This window comes from Tachyglossus aculeatus, chromosome 2 (assembly GCF_015852505.1).
Source record: "Tachyglossus aculeatus isolate mTacAcu1 chromosome 2, mTacAcu1.pri, whole genome shotgun sequence".
In the NCBI taxonomy this organism is placed as follows: domain Eukaryota; kingdom Metazoa; phylum Chordata; class Mammalia; order Monotremata; family Tachyglossidae; genus Tachyglossus; species Tachyglossus aculeatus.
Genome location: NC_052067.1, coordinates 149,248,934 through 149,274,854, shown reverse-complemented (window position 1 = coordinate 149,274,854; position 25,921 = coordinate 149,248,934). Strand labels below are relative to the sequence as shown.

The window sequence follows — 25,921 nt, the reverse complement described above, 5'->3', positions numbered from 1 at the left end:
AAACTGTCCCTAAACTTAAAATATGACACTGAAATGATCACACCTATTTTCTTCTGCAATATTCCCTGAAGGTGGCAGGTAGTGATACCCAATTTCCACTGCCTAGAACACAAGCATTACCTCACCACTGACCTCCAAACTAAAAGATTTTGTGCTTGTGTGTCTTAATCCCTACAACGTAAACATCAATCCTTCGTCGGCCTCTTTCTACCTTCTGTTCTCATCGCTAAATGGGTCAAGATCAAATTCAGTTCTGTAAATTACAGGCTCCAATTTCAAGGACGCTTTCTGACAGAAAAGAAAACACGAAGAATCTGATGAATCCGGCTCCAACGCTTGTCAGCTGTGTGACTTTGGGCAAGTCACTTAACTTCCCTGTGCCTCAGTTACCTCATCTGTAAAACGGGGATTGAGACTGTGAGCCCCACATGGGACAACCTGATTACCTTGTATCTGCCCCAGGGCTTAGAACAGTACTAGACTGTGAGCCCGCTGTTGGGTAGGGACCAGTTATCATCAAGCACCTAGTACAGTGCTCTGCACACAGTAAGCGCTCAATAAATGCGATTGAATGAATGTATCTACCCCAGCGCTTAGAAGAGTGCTTGGCACATAGTAAGCAATTAACAAATATCACTATTATTATTATGGATTATAATTATTAATAATGATAATAATAATAATGGCATTTGTTAAGCGCTTACTATGTCAAGGCCCTACTGAGAGCTCACCTCCTCCAGGAGGCCTTCCCAGACTGAGCCCCTTCCTTCCTCTCCCCCTCGTCCCCCTCTCCATCCCCCCACCTTACCTCCTTCCCTTCCCCACAGCACCTGTATATATGTATATATGTTTGTACATATTTGTTACTCCATTTATTTATTTTACTTGTACATATCTATTCTATTTATTTTATTTTGTTAGTATGTTTGGTTTTGTTCTCTGTCTCCCCCTTTTAGACTGTGAGCCCACTGTTGGGTAGGGACTGTCTCCATCTGTTGCCGACTTGTACTTCCCAAGTGCTTAGTACAGTGCTCTGCACACAGTAAGCGCTCAATAAATACGATTGATGATGATGATATGTGCCAGGCACTGTTCTAAGCACTGGGGTAGATGCATTCACTCAATCGCATTTATTGAGTGTTTACTGTGTCCAGAGCACTGTACTAGGCGCTTGATGATAATTGGGTAGGACACAGTCCCTGTCCCACATGGGGTTCACAGTCTTAATCCCCACTTCACAGATGAGGGAACTGAGGCACAGAAGTTAAGTGACTCACCCATAGTCACAGAGTAGGCAAGCGGCAGATGCAGGATCAGAACCCAGGTCCTTCTGATTCCCAGGCCCATGTTCTACCACTAGGCCATGCTGCTTCTCTTCAGCTGCTTCGTTCTTCACATGACTGAAATAATAATGCCTGGGACAATATGTGACTCCCCTTTTGGCAAGTCTGTGGCTGGGCCAATATATGTTGCCAACTTGTACTTCCCAAGCGCTTAGTACAGTGCTCTGCACACCGTAAGCGCTCAATAAATACGATTGATTGATTGATTGGGCCAAGGCAGAGAGCATTTCAAAGCTGAGGTGACAGTCAAAATATTTTCAGAAATCACAGGAAATAAACTAGGGAAACAGCAATTGATCAGTGGTATTTCTTGAGTTCTTACTGGATTTAGAGCACTGGTCTAAGCATCTGGGAGAGTATAATAAAACAGTACCAATTCTGGGAACCACATTTCCTTGGTTTGATGGTCACTTATGTACATAGAGAAGCAGCGTGGCTCAGTGGAAAAGAGCACGGGCTTTGGAGTCAGAGGTCATGGGTTCAAATCCCAACTCTGCCAATTGTCAGCTGTGTGACTTTGGGCAAGTCACTTCACTTCTCTGTGCCTCAGTGACCTCTTCTGTAAAATGGGGATTAAGACTGTGAGCCCCCCATGGGACAACCTGATCACCTGGTAACCTCCCCAGTGCTTAGAACAGTGCTTTGCACATAGTAAGCGCTTAATAAACGCCATCATTATTATTATTATGAATACCTGAATACATAAATATAACAGGCTGCCTTTGGGTCCAGCATGGGAAAATAAAGAAGAAGACCGAAAAGGCTCAAGGATAAAAAATTGAGCAGAAGGGGAAATAGAGAATGGTGCATATCATAATTATGCTTTAATAAATGCTTGACATCAATCTAGTGGATTTTTTTTACATTAGGGACTATAAAGATATGGAATGTTTTACATTTCACGCAATTGGTGGCACAGAAATCTTCCATCAACATTTTATTAGGTACCGTTAAGGTAAAAATCAACAGCATTTTAAAAGTTATTCCCTGAATTTCAGAATAGAAAAATGGGTCTGAAAAAAGTTGGAGGTCAGGAAACCATAGATTGAAGGGTCAATTAAATCCTTGTTTTTATGTCTGTCTCCCCCTTCTAGACTGTGAGCCTGTTGTTGGTTAGGGGCTGTCTCAATATGTTGCCGAACTGTACTTTCCAAGCGCTTAGTACAGTACTCTGCACACAGTAAGCGCTCAATACGACAATGAATGAATGAATGAGTTATGTTCTTCCAGTTTCCAGCATGAATGAGCATGGCTCAGTGGAAAGAGAACGGGCTATGAAGTCAGAGGTCATGGATTCAAATCCCAACTCCACCAATTGCCAGCTGTGTGACTTTGGACAAGTCACTTAACTTCTCTGGGCCTGTTACCACATCTGCAAAATGGGGATTAAGACTGTGGGCCCCCCGTGGGACAACCTGATCACCTTGTAACCTCCCCAACACTTAGAACAGTGCTATGCACATAGTAAGTGCTTAATAAATGCTATTATTATTATTATTATTATTATTATTATTATTATTAGGATGTAAAACAGTACAAGTAAACATTCCGTCAGTAGTAATAAAAATAATTCTCTGGTCTACCTAATCCCTTATTGCAAAAACAAAGATTTAATTACCTTGAAGTTCAGGCTCTCCTTTATGATAGTTTTCCGGAGTTTTATCAAAGCATCTGATTCCTCTGTAGCATTCACAAAGTGATAATCCCGAACTGCAGGGAATCCTCTCTTGTTCAAAAGCTCTTTGGTAATTTTGCTTATGCAGGCCTTCCGTTGTTTCTCATCAGACACATCCAAATGAGTGCCAACAAGAATCACAGGTGAGGAAGAAGCCCGGGCCTGATGGTTAAAATCAAAATAGGTTTCCCAGTTTGAAATTAGGAATTTTTTTTTCCTTCACTCTAGTTGCAATAGTAATAAGCAACTCCAAGAAACAAAAAAGTAGGAAAAAACTTTGCTTTCCGATGCCTATCTATTTTTCTTAAAAATGACAGAAGTCAAATCTACAAACTTAAAAAAAATAGTCACTCTTCCCACTCCTTTTTACCTCATTCCCCCTCATTCAGCTTCAAGGTAATCATAATAATATTACATTGTTTAAAATTTGAAAACGCTCCTGTTTCAAAACGAATTAATCTACAAGTACTGCTTGCAGTTTCTGAATGAAGTCATCATTTTCATTCGGCATGAAGTATGGATTGAAGTGGGGAGAGACACGAGGATGGGAGATCAGAGAGAAGTTTCAGAATTCAAATGTAAGTTTATGATTTAAGCCTAAAATAAAAAATAATTACTATTTTACGCATTACTATTCAATAAGTGACATTTCTTACGATATCTGGATGAAAAAACAGGGCCCATATTAACAGATATGACACAGGAGCCAGAATTTTGTATGCGCTCTTTAGCCCACCTCATTATTTTAAGGAGAGTTAATCATGACTGTTCACTGAGCGGTTCAGGAAAACCTAAAGATCCAGAGACCAAATCAAGATGATCTTTACTACTTTCAGCATGTTTATGAAATGTGTGAATTTTGAAATCTGAGAAACATACTCAATTACTTTAAGTATAACTTTAATTATAATTCAACTCAATTAATTATAACTCAATTACTTTAATTAATTATACTTTAATTAAGGATAGATTTGCTCAAATTTTAAACCCATCTATTCGGGTGTATTTAGATGTATTTAGATGATTACAGTGAAAATAGATACCTTTATATTGAAGAGCCATGGCTTCATAGCATCCACTTCTGCTTCTCCTTTGCTGAGATCATAAACAGCAAGATACAAGGCTCTCTGAGTCATAAAGTGAGGATGAGTGCTGTAGAACTCCTCTTGTCCTAAACAACAGAGATCAACCAAATTCTAGGCTTTTTTTTTTTTAAAAAAAAGCTACTGGTATTTTCTAAGCGCTTACTAGGTGCCTGACACTGTACTAAGTGTTGGGGTAGATACAAGCTACAAGACCATTGGGTTGGACACAGACCCAGTCCCACATAGGGCTCACGATCTTAATCTCCAAATTACAAATGAATTAAATGAGGCACAGAGAAGTTAAGTGACTTGCCCAAGGTCACACAGCAGACAAGTGGCAGAGTAATAATAATAATAATAATAAAGTCCTCTGACTCCCACGTCCAAGCTCGTTTCACTAGACCAGCTTCTCCTGGAAAGGTTGCTCCTGAAAGCCCGCCTTCTCCTATAAGGTCTTTCAGGCAATAAATAATATTTCCATGGCCTAGTGGAAAGAGGAAGAACAAGGAGTCAAGAGACTTGGGTTTAAGTGCCGGCTATGCCATTTGCCTGCCTTGTGACCTTGGGCAAGTTACTTAACTTCTCTGTGCCTTAGTTTCCTTTCCTGTAAACTGGGAATAAATTCTTCTTCCCTTGTAGACTCTGAGCCCCATGTGGGACAGGAGTTGTGTCCACTCTAATTTTCTTTTTCCACTGCAGCACTTAGCACCCGGTTTGACACACAGTGAGTATATAATGATTATTATCCTTATTAGTATTGCCTGAATTATTAAGATTCTTTCAACCCTTTTTTTTAACAGCTTTGTTATGGGAATAAAGTTGAGCTGCAAAAAACTAATGAGGATAATATGCTGCATGATGAATGCTGAGTTACCCAAATCATCTGGAGAAGCAGATACCTGCAAAATCCCAGACATTGAGAACCAGATCTCTCTTCCCTTTTCCTCTGATCTGGATAGACCAATCCTTTACGTCTATGCCGACTGTAGCATTTTGAACGCCTGGGTCCGATCGCTTGCTTTTCATTAGCTGTTGTAATAACGTCGTTTTGCCACTTCCGGTATTTCCCACAATCATAAGTTTCATTCGACTGTAGGGTACGGCCTTCTTTAACCGCTGTTGAAGAAACCTGGCAATCCAGAAACAATAGAATCAAAATAGTGGCGTTTCGTGGGATTTTGAATAATAATAATAATAATAATAATGGCATTTGTTAAGCGCTTACTATGTGCAAAGCACTGTTCTAAGCGCTGTGGGGGGGGGGGGGAATACAAAGTGATCAGGTTGTCCCACGTGGGGCTCACAGTCTTAATCCCCACTTCGCCACTTCACAGATGAGGGAACTGAGGTTCAGAGAAGTTAAGTGACTTGCCCAGAGTCACACAGCTGACAAGTGGCGGAGCTGGGATTAGAACCCATGACCTCTGACTCCCAAGCCTGGGCTCTTTCCACTGAGCCACGCTGCTTCTCTAATAGAATTTATTTGGGGGGGGGGGGGGTGTGGGTGTGTGTGGGTGTGTGTGTGTGTGTGTGTGTGTGTGTGTGTGTGAGAGACAGAGACAGAGACACAGAGACACAGAGAAAATAAATATTCCCTCCTTTCTGGAATAAAATGCCACCTACGTGCAATTCACTTAAGGATGTGTTTGTGCCTGAAAAGACCAAAATGATACGTTTAGTCCAGACCACTTTGTGGTAACACAAAGACTATTTGTTATGCTGAAATTTCTTGTCTGCAGCCCGAAATGTTGCCTTAATTCCTCCATCCTCACAAACAATAATAAAATGCATTTAAGTATCTATTTCAAATCTCCAATATAGCATAGAATCTCTCAGTTTGATTTATACTGTACTCTCCCAAGTGCTTAGTATAGTGCTCTTCACATAGTAAGCGTTCAATAATTACCATTGCTTGATTGATCTAGGCTAGCAACTGACAAACACTCAGTACAGTGCTGTGCACACAGCAAGTGCTCAATAAACACCACTGATTGATCGGTTAATCTCTTCATAGCATATGAAAGCCTGTTCTTTAGAAAAATCTACCCAGGAACAGAGACTCTACAACATCCGTTCATCATGATCCTCATCACCAGTAGCATTTATTGAACTTCTCTTTGAACTGAGCACTCTACTAGGCACTTGGGAACATTCTAGAGAAGTAAATAAAAGGTGCAGCTCCTCCCTTCAGCGGGCTTACAATCTGAAGGGGGAGATAAGTGGCCCGAAGTGAAACGAGCAAAAGAGTGATGATGATGATGATGACGATGGCATTTGTTAAGCGCTTACTATATGCAAAGCACTGTTCTAAGCACTGGGGGGGATACAATGTGATCAAGTTGTCCCACGCGGGGCTCACAGTCTTAATCCCCATTTTTACAGATGAGGGAACTGAGGTTCAGAGAAGTTAAGTGACTTGCCCAAGGTCACACAGCAGACTTGTGGTGGAGCCGGGATTCAAACTCACGACCTCTGACTCCAAAGCCCGTGCTCTTTCCACTGAGCCACGCTGCTTCTCTTCAGAGTGGAGCATGGATACAAATTTTAAAAAGAGTGAACGATATTATAAATAAATACAAAACAAATAAACAGTTAGCAACACGAGGGCTACTGTGGCTAGTGGAGTAGCATGCTGATAAGGGATGTTAACAATCATAATAATAATTGTGGTATTTGTTAAGCGCTTACTCTGTGCCAGGCACTATACGAGCAGCTGGGGAAGGTACAAGGCAACCAGGTTGGACACAGCCCCTTTCACACATGGGGCTCACAATCTTAATCCCCATTTTCCAAATGAGGTAACTGAAGCGCAGAGAAGTGAAGTGAGCAGGGACACAGAGCAGACAGGTGGCAATGCTGGAACTAGAACCCAGGTCTTTTTGATTCTCAGGCATTGTTCCACGCTGCTTGAATAGGTGACTTTTCAGAGGAAGAATGAACTCTAGGAAGAGGAAAAGCTTGGGCAGGCATGGTAAGTGTGGGAGAAGCAGAGAGTGCAAACCGAGGTTTAGGGGACAGTGAACACCACGAGGGAGATGGCTCGAAGAGGGTAAAAGCAACAGCTAGGAGTCATTCTTTCATGTAAAGAGAACAGAAAGCTATCAGAATCTGGTGATGATGGGAGTGATGCACTCTCAATGTCGTTTTAAAAGGACATGTGCGACAGTGTGTAGGATACGCTGAAGAAGGGAGAACTCTGAGGCTGGGAGATCAGTCAAGGAGGGGGTTACAGCATTTCATATAGGAGGTCAAGAGTGGGAGAGAAAGGCACACCTCTTTCAATATTATGGATGGAAAACTGGAAGAATGTAGAGACATGTGAGTGGTAAATGACATCCAGGTGGAGAACTTTTAAGAAAGTAAGGAAGGGAATTACAGTTATAAGGGGAAAATGCTTAACATTGAACTAGGCACTTATTCAATGCTCTGTTCAAAAGACAGCAAGTCCAGAAAGCCATATTAAGTGATCTGTTCAGTTGGCATTTTCCATTTTGGCACTAACTGTAAGATCAGTACTCACGTTCAGTATTGTGATGTATGGGAAGCAAATTCAAAAGAATATTTTCCTTTGGAAGAAAATGGGTCAAAATAACAACTTCTAGCAAAACAAGAGCAACAATTAAGAAAATGATCTGACCTTATAATGTCTTTTGCCTTGCATCCTATATGTTTAAAGTCAAAATTAAGGCGCAGTTCATCCAAAGGAAGGTCCCAGATTTTGGACAGTTTCCCCATTTCATTGGGAAAAGACCTTAAGTCCAAATTGTAACTTACATCAAGAGATGCTAAATTTTCAAGGAAGCCAATCTCAGGGGGAATCTTTATTACATGAAAAAAAACAGAAGATAAAACTTTTCCACAAGTCAGATACTGTCATTATCATCATCATAAATAGTCATCAGATCTACAGTGTGGTAGATAGTTGTTGAAAAATAATCCAATTATTTTTACTGCTACCACTTTAGAACATTCTATCAGAATTGTTATTATTATTATATTTGTTATGTGCTTACTATATGTCGAGCACTGTTCCAAGTGCTGGAGTAGATACAAGATACTTAGAATTTCAAAGAATTTTGGAAATCTTTTAAAAAGTGCGTCCAAGATATTTGGTGACTCCAAACACTACCCCCAAGTTTTAGAGCAGAAAGCTCTTTAGAACCCAGGTCTTCGGACACTAAAGTCTTTGCTCTTTCTACTAGGGCACATTACTTCTTTGATAATAATAATAATAATAATAATAGTGGCATTGTTAAGCACTTCCTATGTGCAAAGCACTGTTCTAAACGCTGGGGGGGATACAAGGTGATTAGGTTGTCCCATGTGGGGCTCACAGTCTTAATCCCCATTTTGCAGATGAGGTAACTGAGGCACAGAAAAGTTAAATGGCTTGCCTAAGGTCACACAGCTGACAAGTGGCGGAGGCGGAATTCAAACCCATGACCTCTGACTCTCAAGCCCGCTCTCTTACCACCGAGCCATGTTGCTACTTCTTGTCTAACAACAGAGTTCCTGAAGACCTTTCTAAATCGTTCTGTTGGCTAGGAACCTCAGTAAAATTGGCAAATCTAAATTCCCCATCACATTTTTCTTATCCCTCCATATGTTGGAAGATTATTATTCAGACTTTCCCTCAGCCTTTCCTTGCTCAAGCTAAAATGCTCCCATTTTCTTTTTAGCCTTTTAAGTTTGGTCTGTTTCCAACTATTAAAATATTTTTTACTGCTCTCCTCTGAGCTTTTCCAAGTTTCCAAAGCACTCACAGTAATCTAAGTACTTGAAAATTAAAAATCTGAACATAAGATTACCTTCCAACGTTCACATTCTCTTACTGTGATTTTATAGGACTAAGTTCCAGGCACATTTGCTGATTATCATTTTTCCTCAACCTGAATTATCCTCAACTTTCTCTTTTAAACTTAATTCTGTTTTATTCCCAAACATCTTCTAAGCTGTCATGGGGAATTTTTTTTTTTGGCATATTACTAGGTTTCTCACTCAATTCATAAATCAACTAGTGGATTTGGGCCCAATCTGTCTGAATCCAGACCCTGGTCCCTGGGTTTGTGGAAACTAAGACTCTCCCAAATGAGTTACCCCTGAATGACTATTCTTTCAATCGTATTTACTGAGCACTTACTGTGTGCAGAGCATTGTATTAAGTGCTTGGAAAGTCCAATTCAGCAACAGAGATAGGAGAGACACCTCCAGATAGCCACAGTACTGCTGCACACAATTAGGGAAATCGTTCAGATTTCATGACCATAAAAAGCCTATATTTCCATATTCCTTATCAGCTTGTGGAACTGAACCTTAAATTTTGCTTTCACTTTTCTAAATTAACTCCCCAAATGCTACCTCTTTATACTACGTAGATGGAGTTAATACAATTCTAACTTTTTTCATCCCCATAAAAGGCATTTCAACAGACGTCTAGTTTACTCTGTTGAAACATTTGAACAAAATTACCAAAAGGGGGAAACATCCTAGATTAAAGACACAAAAAATGCTCAACAGTGATAGAATACTGTCTGCCAATCGTATTTATTGTGCGCTTACTGTGTGCAGAGCACTGTACTAACTGCTTGGAAAAGTACAATACATCGATATAACAGACCTATTCCCTGCCCACATTGAGTTTACAGTCTATCTTCCACACTCCTCATGTATGTCAGCATCATCAGAACCAGCACTGTAGCAGTGTAGAAATCAATTTCATCACTGAAGAGCTTGTTTTGAATTAAGGACCCCTACTGTATTATACCATTAAAGTCACTGCACCCATTGTATTTTTAAAAGTTTTCCATATTCCTTATCAGCTTGTGGAACTGAACCTTAAATTTTGCTTTCACTTTTCTAAATGAACTCCCCACATGCTACCTCTTTATACTATGTAGATGGAGTTGATACAATTCTAACTTTTTTCATCCCCATAAAAGGCCTTTCAACAGACGCCTAGTTCACTCTGTTGAAACATTTGAACAGAATTACCAAAAGGGGGAAACATCCTAGATTAAAGACACAAAAAATGCTCAACAGTGATAGAATACTGTCTGCCAATCGTATTTATTGTGCGCTTACTGTGTGCAGAGCACTGTACTAACTGCTTGGAAAAGTACAATACATCAATATAACAGACCTATTCCCTGTCCACATTGAGTTTACAGTCTAGAGGGTGTCAAACATTAATATAAATAAATTACACAGCAGGCTGAATTACAATACCAATCTTCAAAGCATAAGTCCAACTGATGAAATACCAAAAGATGTAGAAATGGGAGTACTTTGCTATTACACTCTTGTCTGAAAATTAAAATAGAATTACAATTTTTACCTCCTTCAATTTATTATGGGAGAGGTGCAATTTCTCCAGTCTTGACCATGCAGATGCTTTTTCACTCAAATCTAAGATGCTGATTTGATTGTAATTAAGCAAGAGCTCTCTTAGGTTTAAGGATTTCCAGTGTACAGGTCCAGGTAGATTAAGTATTTCATTGCTGCTCAAATCTAATGAACGCAAACTAAAAATATGCAAAAATCAAATTAAAGTATGGTCTTCTGTACAAATAAAAAGTGTCTGCAAGAATAACTGTAAACCGTTGGATTTTGAAACAAAAAAAATTTACACCATGAGGCAAGAATCAGTGATAGTTTGGAAATGGGAAAAAAAAAAAATAGGGTCCAAGGAGAGGGTGGAGGCAGCTGGAAAGTGGGCGGATTTACCCAGGAAAGATAAACAAGCAGAGAGTAAAAAACAAAATTAATGTCACAGAAGAGTCTGTTTAGATAATTCACTTGCTGAATAAACAATTCGGGAAGAATGAGGTGGAATTACAAATGGAAGTGTTTTTTTTTAAACAGCTATTTTTAAAAATAATGTTTGTTAGTTTACTTCCTCTTCTTTCTTCTAAAAGTCCCACCCACTTTTTCCTCATTTAATTTTAGTTTCTTTGCTGTTACTGGGAGTCTTCTGAGACTGAATTCTGAGCATGAAAATTATGAGTGTGAGTCTACTCAGGCAAAAGAAGATGAAATGTTATCTTACTCCTGACCTTTTTGAAGCTGACCCCACCCAGGTCAACTACAATGGCAGTAATGGCAGGGGGAAAAAAGTACACTTAGATAATTGTATCCTGAGTCCGGAAGGATGACGAAGTCATTATAAGCTACTTGAAAAGGAAAGAATCCCTCAGCATCATGTATTTTAATGAATGCATTGTGCTCTGTTTTTGGGCCTTGAACCATAAAGGGTACAATTTTTTCCACTAAGGAATATATGCGCAGCTATTTTAACCTTTGCTTCTCATAGAATAAAAACATATTTCTTATTTTCCCATTTTATACTCTCAATTCACCCACTTACCAGGCAAAGCTTATTTGTCACTGTGGCTAATAATAATAATAATAATGGCATTTGTTAAGTATTTACTCAGAGCCAGACACCGTTTTAAGCGCTATTATCTAACATACATGAGTAAAAGACATATAAGTCCAACTTGTACTTCCCAAGCACTTAGTACAATGCTCTGCACACAGTAAGCGCTCAATAAATACGATTGATTGATTGATTGATAATGCTTCTAAGGATGGAGGTAAATCCATCTCTGCCATCAGTGATACTTTTCTTTCTTTTAAAAGCTAGCAACCAGAGTATGGCTCCTCAGAAAATTCTTTTGTGAAATGGCTGTGAGGCATGACCGGAAGAACCATGAGCAATGCGCTCTCGAGATTTCTTCAGAAAAGTAGACATTTTGCAAGGAAGGAGAGGGTTTTTAGGTCAGGAGCAGAATTGAAAGCAATCATTTATTAATCATGACTCACTGTTATTTCACTATTTGGAATTAAACTTCTAGGGGTTTTTTTGTTTTGTTTTGTTTTTAATCTAGACTAGGACAAATGACAAATGAAATATTCCTCTGGACTTATAACCAGAAAGGACACCTGATGTTGAAAGCAGCATGGCCTAATGGAAAGAGCACAGGCCTGCAAGTCAGAAGACCTGAGCTCTAATTCCAGCTCTGTTAATTGCTTGCTGTGTGACCTTGGGCAAGTCATTTAACTTTTCTGTGCCTCAGTTTCCTCAACAGTAAAATGGGGATTAAATATCCGGTCTCTCTCCTATTTAGACTGTGAGGCCCCTGCGGATAGGAACTTTATCCAACCTATTTAACTCCCAGCGCTAAGAACAGTGTTTAACATAGTAAGCGCTTAACAAATACCATAAAAAAAAATGAGGCACACTCACAATTTACTTCACATCAAGAAGGGAATCACACTCCTTTCAGAACTACGAGTCCCTGGTAAATAACTGAAAACACTCCCCCAGCTCACCACTGGCTCAAAAGGAATTATGATCCAGTTTGTTGGAGAATGGAATGCAGAGAGAAAGACACAAAGCTCCAGGAATGTCACTGCTCTACCGATTGACCCTAGCTCTGTCTTCCCAACACAGAGCCACAGTGAATTCTACATGGAGTGCAGGTGGAGAATTATTGCTGAATTGTACCTTCCAAGCACTTAGTACAGTGCTCTGCACACAGTAAGCACTCAATAAATACAACTGAATGGATGAATAAATGGAGAAGAGTTTCCTGTTGTTGGGGGATATAATTTCACAGCTCCCATAATCCCTTTTGCTTGATTTAACACTTCATTTAGGATGCATTTGAACTCAAGTGCCTCCTATGAAGATAAAGAAAGTACTCTAGACCGTAAATTCATACTCCGGAATGTAAGATCGTTGTGGGCAGGAAATGTGTTCATTTACTGTTATATTGTACTATCCCAAGTGCTTAGTACAGTGCTCTGCACACAATAAGCGATCAGTAAATATAATTGAATGAATGAATGAATGAATACCTGTATGGATGTGGAGATTTATTTCTCCCCCAGCATACAGCTCAAGATGGCATATAACATCAGTCACTCATATTTATTGAGCACTTACTGTGTGCAGAGCACTGTACTAAGCTCTTGGGAGAGTACGATATAAGAGTTAGTAGACATGTTTGCTGCCCATAATGATGTTAAGAAGATGGAGACGGACAGAAGTCAGTTAATGGAATTTCTTAAGCTCTTACTGTGTGCAGAGCATCGTACCAAGAGCTTGGGAAAATGCAATAGAGTAGGTGGACACAATCCCTTTCCACAAGGAGTTTATAGTCTAGAGGGGGAGAGAGACAATATTGCAGGAAGGGGAAATGGCAGAGTACCATGGGGAGAGGTTATATCATGGTCATTTTGCAGTATGGCTTTTCCTACTCCAGAAAGAGTTCACTGGAGAGGATAAAAACAGGCAATAGTACTACTCCTACTCAGTGTATTATTTTCTCCTAGCAGAAAAAAAAATAAGCTTCAAATGATGATAAACAGAAGATTAAAGTTGTTTTCTACTGAATTACAATGAAGAGTCTTTTGGAGAGGAGAATAGCTCTCAACATATATACAGAATTAGGATTGCAGGTCACAGGCATAAAGAAATTATCATACGCTCTGCCCTAAGGAAGATTATAGTTCCTTCTCACAAACCTAACATTTCATTAGTAGAGTGATCATCACAGAAAACATAGTTCAGTAGCTATTCCAAATCTTAAAATATTTAGGACCAGGTAAAGCAGGTCTCTTCTCCCGCCCCCCACCCCGATAAACACTCAGAAATGATTCTAAAATATCCAAGGAATTGATATTTTCAAAGGAATAATTTGCAATTGACTGCCCAATTTTCCATGTTCTGTACAAATTAAAACTAAAATCTGTCAAATTGTTTACAATCACAGTTGTCCTCTCTATCTTTAAGTCCTCCACTAAGATTATATACTAGAGCATTACGTTCTAAATGTATTTAAACATTCAAAGTTTAAAGTACATTTTGCAAGTGAAACAAATAACCCAGTTGGAAAATTTTCATTTCCAAATCCTTTGATATTAATATTTATGAAACTATGGACTTACTGTGGAAGGCTGAGAATTGCTTCTGGAATGCATGTAAATTTGTTTTGTGACAATTTTAAACTTGTTATGCTGGAGGGCAAGCAAGGCACAGCAACTACAAAGGAAATGAAATGAAAATAACATTTTGCATCACTTCTTAATGTACTTCAGTAGATGCAGTAATAGACACAGTTACTATGTGAATCAATCAGTCGATCAATCAGGGGTATTTGGGGGCAGTTATTGTGGAAGAGCACTGTACTGAGCAACTGAATGAGTCCAATAGAGTTGATAGCCTCCTCCCCTCAAGGAGCTAACAGTCTAGTAGAAAAAAAAACAAAATCAAAATTGAAATGACATCTTTATCTAACAATATTTTTCTGAAACTTTTTCATTTCCCTTCGATATGTCAAATTTGGTTTAAACAGTTGTTCAACCCGTTGCCTAGCAATTTCCCCTCTTAAGATGACAAATATTAAGACCTTTATTTGGTCCAACACACTGAAGTTTTATTTGTTCTTTTAAGTTGTCAGAAGTACATATGATAGATGGTGAAGTTTTCAGAAGAATGTGCCTTATATGGAATTCCTAAAAATGATACCGAGGCATGGTCAAAAAAAAACAAAACTGAAGGAATATCTTAAGGACGTACATGCAGTAATCTGCAGTAGTGGGGCCTGCATCAACGAGTATAATGATAACAATAATGATGGTATTTGTTAAGTGCTTACTCTATGCCACGTGCTGTGCTAAGTGCTGGAATGGATACAACAAATCGGGTTGGACACAGGCCCTGTCCCATGTAGGGACAGGTCTATTCTATTTATTTTATTTTGTTAGTATATTTGGTTTTGTTCTCTGTCTCCCCCTTTTAGACTGTGAGCCCACTGTTGGGTAGGGACTGTCTCTATATGTTGCCAATTTGTACTTCCCAAGCGCTTAGTACAGTGCTCTGCACATAGTAAGCGCTCAATAAATACGATTGATGATGATGATGATGTAGGGCTCACAGTCTCAATCTCCCATTTTGCAGATGAGGTAACGGGGGCACAGAGAAGTGCCTACTTGCCCAGTGTCAAAAAGCAGACAAGTGGCAGAGGCAGAATTCGAACCCATGCCCTCTGACTCTCAGGCCTGTGTTCTATCCATAACGCCACGTTGCTTCCCATGGCATACGCCAACATTCACAGGAATGAGCTGGCATGCTTAGTCCAATTAACTTTTTTTGAGATTACCCATGTTCTCTGCATTGTCACAGTTAGAGAAAAAGCGTGGCCTAGCGGAAGGAGCACGAGTCAGAGGACTTGGGTTTTAATAAAATAATAATAATGATAGCTTTTATTAAGCGCTTACTATGTGCAAAGCACTGTTCTAAGCGCTGGGGAGGTTACAAGGTGATCAGGTTGTCCCACGGGGGGCTCAGAGTCTTCATCCCCATTTTCCAGATGAGGTAACTGAGGCCCAGAGAAGTGAAGTGACTTGCCCAAAGTCACACAGCTGACAATTGGCGGAGCCGGGATTTTAACCCATGACCTCTGACTCCAAAGCCCGGGCTCTTTTCCACTGAGCCATACTGCTTCTCTAATCCCGGCTCTGCCACATGCCTGCTGTTTGACTTTGGGCAGGTCACTTCTCTTTGCCTCGGTTGCCTCACCTGCCAAATGGAGACTGAAATCCTACTAAGTGGCGCTCTTCCATAATTACATAAGCATGTTCAAATTTTCAACCATCAAATCTGAACTTTAAAATTACATAAATGGAATTTCTACTCTGAAGTGCTTGGAATGTTATGTTAGAATGACAAGAATACTTACCAAGCAAATTCATCCGGGCACTGAAGACCTCAATTTTAGTGCATGCTTCAAGAAAATTCTCAGAAAAGGAACAAATATTGTTTTTACTAAGGTTTAAAACCTTTAACTCTTTCAAGCCCAAGGGTGAGCATATTCCCGATATTTTGTTCCTAATCATGAGGGAAACCAAGAGTTATATTACTTAGATGCCTCAGTTGACTTGAGAAACATGAAGAGATATTTCTAGAGTTTCACTGTGCACAATAAAACATTAAAAGAACAGTATCAAGCATATTTATTCATTTTATATATTAAGGCATATAAGATGACATTTCCAAAGGGCAAGTAACAAATGAGACAGTAAGGCAATTAGGTAGTAATTTTAAAAAATAATAGTAGTAAATGCACTGGTAGACTATGGGCTCATTTTTTTAAGGGTATTTGTTGTACTTTTACTGCGCGTTAAGTGTTTTTACTGTGTTACGTACTGTACATCGCACTGGGGTAGTTACAAGTTAATCAGGCTGGATACAGTCCATGTCCCACACGGGGCTCATGGTCTTAATCCTCATTTTACAAGATGAGATAACTGAGGCCCAGAGAAGTTAAGAGTGTTGCCCAAAGTCACACAGCAGACAAGTGGTAGAGACGAGATTAGAACCCAGGTCCTTCTGACTTCATGGTCAAGGAACATGTCTTCCAACTCTGTTTTACTGTATTCTCCCAAGCGCTTAGTACACTGTTCTGTATAAGGTAAGCACTCAATAGATGCCACTGATAAATACGTGGTACATAATTAGAGGTAGTCCCCTGGCCTTCAGTAGTTGGCTCCTTTTTACCAATGTTATCCACGTGTTGAATGGTAGGAAGAGAGTAGTCCTGTTCCCTTTCTTATTCCTGTTAACTCCACTTTAAAAGCTTCGGGAAGGCACGTCAAACAACTCCTGGGCCTGCTGAAAGTCTGCTGTGAAATCCTCTCAGTCCACGTGACAGCTACCACAGCAACAAGGAATCAACCAATGTTATTTATTGGGCACTTACTGTGTGCTGAACACTGTACTAAGCACCTGGGAAAGTGCAATGAAACAGAGTGGAAGCAATTAAGTTCCCATCCCTTACTTCCAGCCCCTGATCTCCTACTCTAGGCTGAGGGAGAAGCAGCTGCTACTCCTCTCCAAGATCCTGGAGGTTAATTTGCTTAGGAAGGGAATGTGTCTCTTTATTGTTTTATTGTATTCTGCAAGCACAGAGTGTAGTACTCTGCACATGGTAAGCACTCCACAAATATAACTGAATAGCTGAATGAATGAATGAATGAATTCTTCCAGCAGGGAAACCTGACAGAAAAATCCCCTCCATGAAAGGAGTTTGGCTCTTGACGAAAGTGGCTTCTTTCATATTTCTTTTTCCCCTTTAATCTGGAACCACTGCCCCGTCCTAAGGAATTTGACCCCTAGCACTGTACCTGGGGAAAAAAAAAGTGTCTCCCAATTTCATTTTCTTGTTTTAGTAATCTGTAATAGTCATCTGCAGCCTTTGTGAAGTGTGGCCTTCCTGCATATGCACCGTCCATTCCATGTACTGTTCTAGCTGTGTTTATAATGATTTTTTAAAATGATATTTGTTAAGAACTTACTAGGTGCCAGGCACTGTACTAAGCCCCAGGATGGTTACAAGGTACTTTTAATTTTGGAAAATTGAATATTAGTTATCTCCATTGTTTAATCCTTACTGTTTTCTGTGTCAGTTCTCCCAATACTAATTTCTCATTCTCTCGTGTGACTGGGACTGGTACCTAAATTCCTTATTTTGGATTTATTCCAGAATCTGTTACCATGCCTGGCACATACTAAGCCCCTAATAATAAGATCCTAGTAAACTGAGCTGCAAATGATAGAAATCCATACAAGCCAGGCCTGTGGTGCAGGTCTTATGTGGCCTAATTCTATGAGCCCCCCTCAGAATTACACCTGCAGAGTTTCCAGTACTCTACCAGCCTCGGCTATTCATTCATTCATTCAATCACATTTATTGGGCGCTTACTGTGTGTGCAGCATTGTACTAAGCACTTGGAAAGTACAAGTCGGCAACATGTAGAGACGGTCCCTACCCAACAACGGGCTCACAGACAGACAACAAAACAAGTAGACAGGTGTCAATACCATCAGGATAAATAGAATTATAGCTATATACACATCATTAATAAAATAAATAGAATAGTAAATATGTACAAGTAAAATAAATACAGCAATAAATCTGTACAAACATATATACAGGTGCTGTGGGGAGGGGAAGGAAGTAAGGCGGGGGGATGGGGAGGAGGAGAGGAAAAAGGGGGCTCAGTCTGGGAAGGTCTCCTGGAGGAGGCGAGCTCTCAGTAGGGTTTTGAAGGGAGGAAGAGAGCTAGCTAGGCGGATGTGTGGAGGGAGGGCATTCCAGGCCAGGGGGAAGACATGGGCCGGGGGGTCGACGGCGGGACAGGCGAGAACGAGGTACGGTGAGGAGGTTAGAAGCAGAGGAGCGGAGGGTGTGGGCTGGGCTGAAGAAGGAAAGAAGGGAGGTGAGGTAGGAGGGGGCGAGGTGATGGACAGCCTTGAAGCCGAGAGTGAGGAGTTTTTGCCTGATGCGTAGGTTGATAGGTAGCCACTGGAGATTTTTGAGAAGGGGAGTAACATGCCCAGAGTTCTTCTGCACAAAGATGAGCAGGGCAGCAGCGTGAAGTATAGACTGAAGTGGGGAGAGACAGGAGGATGGGAGATCAGAGAGGAGGCTGACGCAGTAATCCAGTCGGGATGAGAGACTGAACCAGGAAGGTAGCAGTATGGATGGAGAGGAAAGGGCAGATCTTGGCAATGTTGTGAAGGTGAGACCAGCAGGTTTTGGTGATGGATTGGATGTGAGGGGTGAATGAGAGAGTGGAGTTGAGGATGACACCAAGGTTGTAGGCTTGTGAGACGGGAAGGATGGTAGTGCCATCTACAGTGACGGGAAAGTCAGGGAGAGGGCAGGGTTTGGGAGGGAAGATAAGGAGTTCAGTCTTGAACATATTGAGTTTTAGATGGCGGGCAGACATCCAGATGGAGATGTCCTGAAGGGAGAGTCAGGCAGAGGAATACCCGTTCCATTCTTAGCTTGGGCAGTGGCCAGCCAGTGGAAGGAAATCTGCTACAAGTCAAAACTCACCTGGGCTGGGCAACAGCAGCATGGGAGAGAGTCGAGGGCGGAGGCTCAAGTTGACTGCACGGAAGACGGCAATGGTAAACCACTTCCGTATTTTTACCAAGAAAACTCTATGGATACACTACCAGAACAATTATGGATGGAGGTGAGGTGTTCTGGGAGAGATGTGTCCATGGAGTCGCTGTGGGTCGGAGATGACTCGACAGCATAAGAAAAGACAAGTCTATGAGGCTGACTAGTTGGCACAAGTCAAACCAAGGGAGATGGTATCTACCTCCCTTTGCTGCTGCCCATTGCTGGGCTGAGCAGCAAGAAGAGGAAATAAGATGGCTACATACATGTAAACATATAAAAAGGAAATATACATATATGCAAATATATATGCATGTGTGTATATGTGTGTGTATATATATATATATATATATATAAATATATGTCTATTTCTTCTTTCTTTAGGCTTTATCTTTGTCAATCATTTATTGAGCACTTACTGTGTGCAGAGCACCAGACTAAGCACTTGAGAGAATACAATATAACAATATAATGGACACAGCTCCTGCCCACAATGAGGGCAGCTTACAGTCTACAGGGTGAGACAGACATTAATATAAATCAATTACAGGGATGTACATAAGTCTAATGGGGCTGGGAGGGAAGATGAATAAAGGGACCAAGTTGGGTGGCAAAGAAGGGAGTAGAAGAAGAGGAAAGAAGGGCTTAGTCAGAGAAGGCCTCTTGGAGGAGATGAGCCTGCAATAAGGCTTTGAAGTGTGGGGGAGAGTAACTGTCTGTTGCACTACTCTGGCTAGCACTTAAGCAGAACTAAACACAATATAAGTCTGACCACCTTGTCTGTTGCTAGAACATTAATGGAACCAAGCTGTATACCCAGCTACAATCCCTGGTTGGTTTAAGGGCCTGGATTCTGAATGTTTTCCAGGTCTGTTGGGTTTTGGTCAGAGTCAGGTTGGAGATGGCTGGTCCTTCATTTTCAGCCTTTGCAAAGTTCTCACCTATTTCTTAATGGCCTTGGAGATAACAGCCTCCTTTTCAAGATAACCAAAGCTGATTTGAGAGAAGCAGCATCACCGAGAGGATAGAGCAGAGGCCTGGGAGCCAGAAGGACAAAGGTTCTAATCCTGGCTCTGCTATTTATCTGCTGTGTGGCTTTGGGCAAGTCATTTCACTTCTCTGAGCCTCAGTTACCTCATCTGCAAAATGGAGATTAAGACTGTAAGCCCTATGTGGGACTTGAGTAACTTGTATCTACACCAGTGACTAGTAAGTGCTTAACAAATGAGGTTTTATTTTCTTTTTTTAAATAGCATTTGTTATTATTTGTTATTGTAGACAAATAGCTACTGTAGCTCAATCTGGGTAAATACTGGGCAAGATAATGGACACTTTCCTGGCTAGATTTTTCCAGGACTGGCATGTTCTAAAGTTTTTCATCCAAGCAATGATCTGATTAATTTATGGTAATGCATGACATCATGTGAATTTGAACAAGGATACAAATAGAGGGCTAAAGCTTAATTCCCTCAATCAGTCATGCATCTAAGATCAAATGCTGTCAGATGCTCATACTCATCTCTAATTAAAAGTCTAAGAGTTCTGCTTGTTGGTGATGGATCAAGAATAACTGAAAATTTTTCTCTTAAAAACACAGTATTCCATTAATGACAGACTGTGCTATATTCATTAACCTTTGGTGAGATTTTTGGAATTCCAGCTGGAAATAAGCACGGGTATTTCTGAGAATGGAGAAACTACATTTTCCATGAAGGAATTGGGTTGATTTTCGATCCTGTGGAACAGTAAGGGGTAGTTCTGGATGGAGCCAAGCCCCCAGAATTGTTGAGGGGCATGAGGGAATACTAAATCTTTCTTTCTCCTGGTGTTGCTGGAATGAGGTGTTTCTTTCTCCATGTCTTAGAAATAGGTACCACTTGGCAAAAAGGCTCTATCAGCTAATTAAGATGACAGGAAGGCAGGCCAGGAAAGTGAGGAGCAATGATATTTTGGAGGATTTCCTGGTTTAAATCCTCATGCATGGCTTTAAATCTCTATCAACATATATAACATGTATATGCTATGTATATATATATATATAAACACATATATGTAACATGTATATACATGTATATGCTTTCTAAGCTCTTACTATGGGCTCAGCGCTGTACTAAAGACTAGAGTAGAAACAAGATTATCAGTTTGGGCCGTCTTTATCCCATTTGAAGCTCACCATCTAAGTAGGAGGGAGAATAGTTACTTAACACAGGTTCATTCATTCAATCGTATTTATTGAGCGCTTACTGTGTGCAAAGCACTGTATTAAGTGCTTGGGAAGTACAAGTCGGCAACACATAGAGACGGTCCCGACCCAACAATGGGCTCACAGTTTGATACACAGAGTAGTTAAGTAACCTGCCCAAGGTTACATAATAGGCACGAAGCAGTATGGCTTACTGGACAGCCTGGGAGTCAGAAGGACCTGGGTTCTAATCCCAGGACCACCACTTGTCTGTTTTGTGACCGTGGGCAAGTCACTTCATTTCTCTGTGCCTCAGTTACCTCACCTGTAAAATGGGGAATTAACTGTGAGCCCCCTGTGGGACGTGGACTGTGTCCAACTTGATTAGCTTGTATCTCCTCAGCACTTAGTACAGTGCCTGGCACCCAATAAGAGCTTAACAAATACCATTTGAAAGAAATAAAAAAAGAGTGGCAGAGCTAGGACTGGAACCTACATCTCCTAACTCCCAGCCCCATGCTCTTTCCACTAGGCCACAATGCTCTCGTTAAAATATTACTTCTTAATTCTTAACATTTTTAATCAGTGTCTTGTCTTACAAATCTTCAAAGGCATCATCAGGCTAATTTCCCTTTCAGATTCTGACCAGATTTCCTGCTTTATTCAATTTGACTGCCTGAATGGGTGAAAGGCTCCTCTGACTTTTCATTCTAGGTATAATCGCAAGGTGACCTCTGTCTCATGAAATGAAAATTCACAATTAACATCTAGCTACACATCCCTATCAACGGTATTTATTGAGTGCCTACTGAGTATTAAGCATCTTGAAGAGTACAGTAGAAGCAAAATACACATTCCCTACCCTCAAGTGTTTCTAATATCCTACCTTTTGCACCATAAAAAACTATTTTGAGAGCATCAAAGAACTACAAATTACACTCAGGTAAACTGAGTTCAAAATACACGTTTAAAAATTCTCAGTTTGGCTGAATTTCTGAACAAAGTGGAGGTGACGTAGTAACAAGAAAAAGGTCTCTACATAACTTTTGTAAGCTCAACTAGTATACATACGTACTTTTCCAATATAAAGAAAATAAAAACAGGAAGGGATATTGAGACCCCACTATTTTAAATATAACTTTGCCAGTACATGAAAAAACAATCTTAAATATTAAAAAGCCATGAAAAATAAAACAAAAATAGGTTATAATATTAGTTAATTGGTTAGTCTAGAAGCAAGGCATGAAGGATAGTTACATAATATGGCAAACTAGGCTTTAATCACTTATCATTTTTCATTTTGCTATCGGTCAAAACAACCTTTTACTCCTAATGAATACTGGATGCTTAATGGGCCTTATATGAGTAAGACACATGAATTTTAACGTCCTCTTATTCACAGACTCTACAAATAGACCCTGTTCTTACCCTTCTAATATGAGCTGTTCCAGTTTTTCCACAACATTAGCAAAAAATTCCGGAATACAAGATAGTTGATTGTACGAAAGGTTAAGTTGCTTCATAGTCGGGCACTTCATATTCGGGTCCAAAGCTAGAGAAGGACCGATGTCATTGCGAGAGATGTCAAGGTTTGCAATGCAGTTCATTTTCAGCAAATAGGAAGGAAATGCTGTGAATTTGTTACTGTGCAAGTCCAAATATGTCAAACACTTCAAAGTCTGAAAATAAAAGGGAATGTGTTAAAAATGAAGGGGTTTTGGTAAATCTGAACTCTATTTCCAGAATCAATCGATAAATCTTATTTAATAAGCATTCACTGAGTGTACAGCACTGTATTAAGTGCTTGGGAGAGTATGATGCTACTGATGCCTGTCTACCTGTTTTGTTGTCTGTCTTCCCCCTTCTACACTAACAGCCCGTTGTTGGGTAGGGATTGTCTCTGTTGCCGAATTGTACTTTCCAAGCACTTAGTACAGTGTTCTGCACACACTAATTGCTCAATAAATATGACAATGAATGAATATAATACACAAGAGTAGACAGACACATTTCCTGCTCACAACAAGCTTACAGCCTAGAGAGGGAGACATGTTTTTCTAATATAAATAAATAAATTGCAGATATGTACATAAGCGCTATGAGGCTGAGAGGTGAATGAAGGGTGCAAATCCAAGAGCAAGGGTGATGCTGAAAGGAGTGGGAGAAGAGGAAATAAGAGCTTAGTCAGAGAAGTTCTCTAGGAGGATATTCACTCATTCATTCAATTGTATTTATTGAGCACTTACTGTGTGCAGAGCACTGTACTAAGCGCTTGGGAAGTACAAGTCGGCAACATGTAGAGACGGTCCCTACCCAACAACGGGCTCACAGTCTAGAAGTGGAGACGGACAAAAAACCAAACAAGTAGACAGGCATCGCTAGCATCAAAATGGTCAGTCAGAGATGGGAAGTTTGGCCTCTACTTTGGATTCTTCAAACAAACCAAAAGGACCAGTGCAAACACCAACTCTGGCCCCTTTCCTTGACGGTCTCGTGTTTAAGGTTGTGTCCCACATGGGCTCACAGTCTCGATCCCCGTTTTCCAGATAAGGTAACTGAGGCCCAGAGAATAATAATAATAGTGATGATGGCATTTATTAAGCGCTTTACTATGTGCAAAGCCCTGCTCTAAGTGCTGGGGAGGTTACAAGGCGATCAGGTTGTCCCACGGGGGGCTCACAGTCTTCATCCCCATTTACAGATGAGGGAACTGAGGCCCAGAGAAGTGAAGTGACCTGCCCAAAGTCCCACAGTTGACAAGCAGCGGAGCCAGGATTAGAACCCATGACCTTCTGATTCCCAGGCTTGTAATCTACTCACTATGCCAGGCTGCTTGGACACCAGAGACCCCTTCTCCATCCTCCCGGGCTCCAAGCTGATGGTTTGTAGCTAATTAATTCAAGAGGAGCAGCATGGCCTACTGGATAGAGCCCAAGCATTGGAGTCAGAAGGACCTGGGTTCTAATCCTAGCTCCGCCACTTGTCTGCCGTGTGACCTTGGGCAAATCACTTCCCTTCTCTGGGCCTCAGTTACCTCATCTGTAAAATGGGGATTAAGACTGGGATAGCACGGGCATTGTGTCCAACCTGATTACCTTGTATCTACCCAGCGTGGCTCAGTGGAAAGAGCCCGGGCTTTGGAGTCAGAGTTCATGGGTTCAAATCCCAGCTCCGCCAACTGTCAGCTGTGTGACTCTGGGCAAGTCACATAACTTCTCTGTGCCTCAGTTACCTCATCTGCAAAATGGGGACTAAGACTGTGAGCCTCCCATGGGACCACCTGATCACCTTGTAACCTTCCCAGTGCTTAGAACAGTGCTTTGCACATAGCGCTTAATAAATGCCATCATCATCATCATCATCACCCAGCGCTTAGTACAGTGCCTGGCACATAATAGTGATAATAATAATTATGGTATCTGTTAAGCGCTTACTATGTGCCAAGCACTTGACTAAGCACTGGGGCAGATACAAGCAAATTGGGTTGGACACAGTCCCTGTCCCACATGGGGCTCACAGTCATTCATTCATTCAATCGTATTTATTGAGTGCTTACTGTGTGCAGAGCACTGTACTAAGCGCTTGGGAAGTACAAGTTGGCAACATATATAGTCCCTACCCAACAGCGGGCTCACAGTCTAGAAGGGGGAGACAGACAACAAAACAGAACATATTAACAAAATAAAATAAATAGAATAAATATGTACAAGTAAAGCAGAGTAATAAATATGTGCAAACATATTTACATATATACAGGTGCGGTGGGGAGGGGAAGGAGGTAAGGCGGGGGGGGGATGAGGATGGGGGGGGAGGAGGGGGCTCAGTCTGGGAAGGCCTCTACTTGATCCCCAGTCCTGATCCCCATTTTACGGATGAGGGAACTGAGGCACGGAGAAGTAAAGTAACTTGCCCAAGGTCACCCAGTAGGTATAATAATAATAATAATGGTATTTGTTAAGCACTTACTATGTGCCAAGCACTGTTCCAAGCACTGGGGTAGATAAACGGTAATCAGGTTGTCCCACATGGAGCTCACATTAGTTACGCGACCCCTACTCCCTCCACACATCTGCCAAGCTAGCTCTCTTCCTCCCTTCAAAGCCCTACTGAGAGCTCACCTCTTCCAGGAGGCCTTCCCAGACTGAGTCCCCCTTTTCCTCTCCTCTTCCTCCCCTCCCCAAAGCCCCCCCCAGCCCTCCCCACTTCCCCTCCCCACAGCATGTGTGTATATTTGTACATATTTATTACTCTATTTGATTAATGAGGTGTATATAGCTATAATTCTATTTATTCTAATGGTATTGACACCTGTCTACTTGTTTGGTTTTGTTGTCCGTCTCCCACTTCTAGCCTGTGAGCCCGCTGTTAGGTGGGGACCATCTCCAGATGTTGCCAATTTGTCCTCTTCCAAGCGCTTAGTCCAGTGCTCTGCACACAGTAAGTGCTCAATAAATACGACTGAACAAATGACTAATCCCCATTTTACAGATGAGGGAACTGAGGCCCAGAGAAGCCAAGTGGCTTGCCCAAGGTCACACATCAGACAAGTGGCGGAGTCGGGATTAGAACCCTGAAGCAGCGTGGCTCAGAGAAGCAGCGTGGCTCAGTGGAAAGAGCCCGGGCTTGGGAGTCAGAAGTCGTGGGTTCTAATCCCGGCTCCG

General features: G+C 41.0%; 1 protein-coding gene across 1 annotated transcript in view; it reads right to left on the bottom strand.

Annotated features, from left to right (window-relative positions):
• Positions 1–25,921, bottom strand: part of LRRK2 (leucine rich repeat kinase 2) — a 163,363-nt gene that overhangs the window by 59,312 nt on the left and 78,130 nt on the right. Inside the window, exons 24-31 of the mRNA XM_038765259.1 lie at positions 22,689–22,939; positions 15,848–15,996; positions 14,055–14,148; positions 10,438–10,624; positions 7,741–7,922; positions 5,003–5,232; positions 4,062–4,189; positions 2,962–3,180 (exon numbers count right to left, since the gene is read on the bottom strand). Coding sequence (XP_038621187.1) covers positions 2,962–3,180; positions 4,062–4,189; positions 5,003–5,232; positions 7,741–7,922; positions 10,438–10,624; positions 14,055–14,148; positions 15,848–15,996; positions 22,689–22,939 — 1,440 coding nt within the window. The remainder of the gene's footprint in view (positions 1–2,961; positions 3,181–4,061; positions 4,190–5,002; positions 5,233–7,740; positions 7,923–10,437; positions 10,625–14,054; positions 14,149–15,847; positions 15,997–22,688; positions 22,940–25,921) is intronic.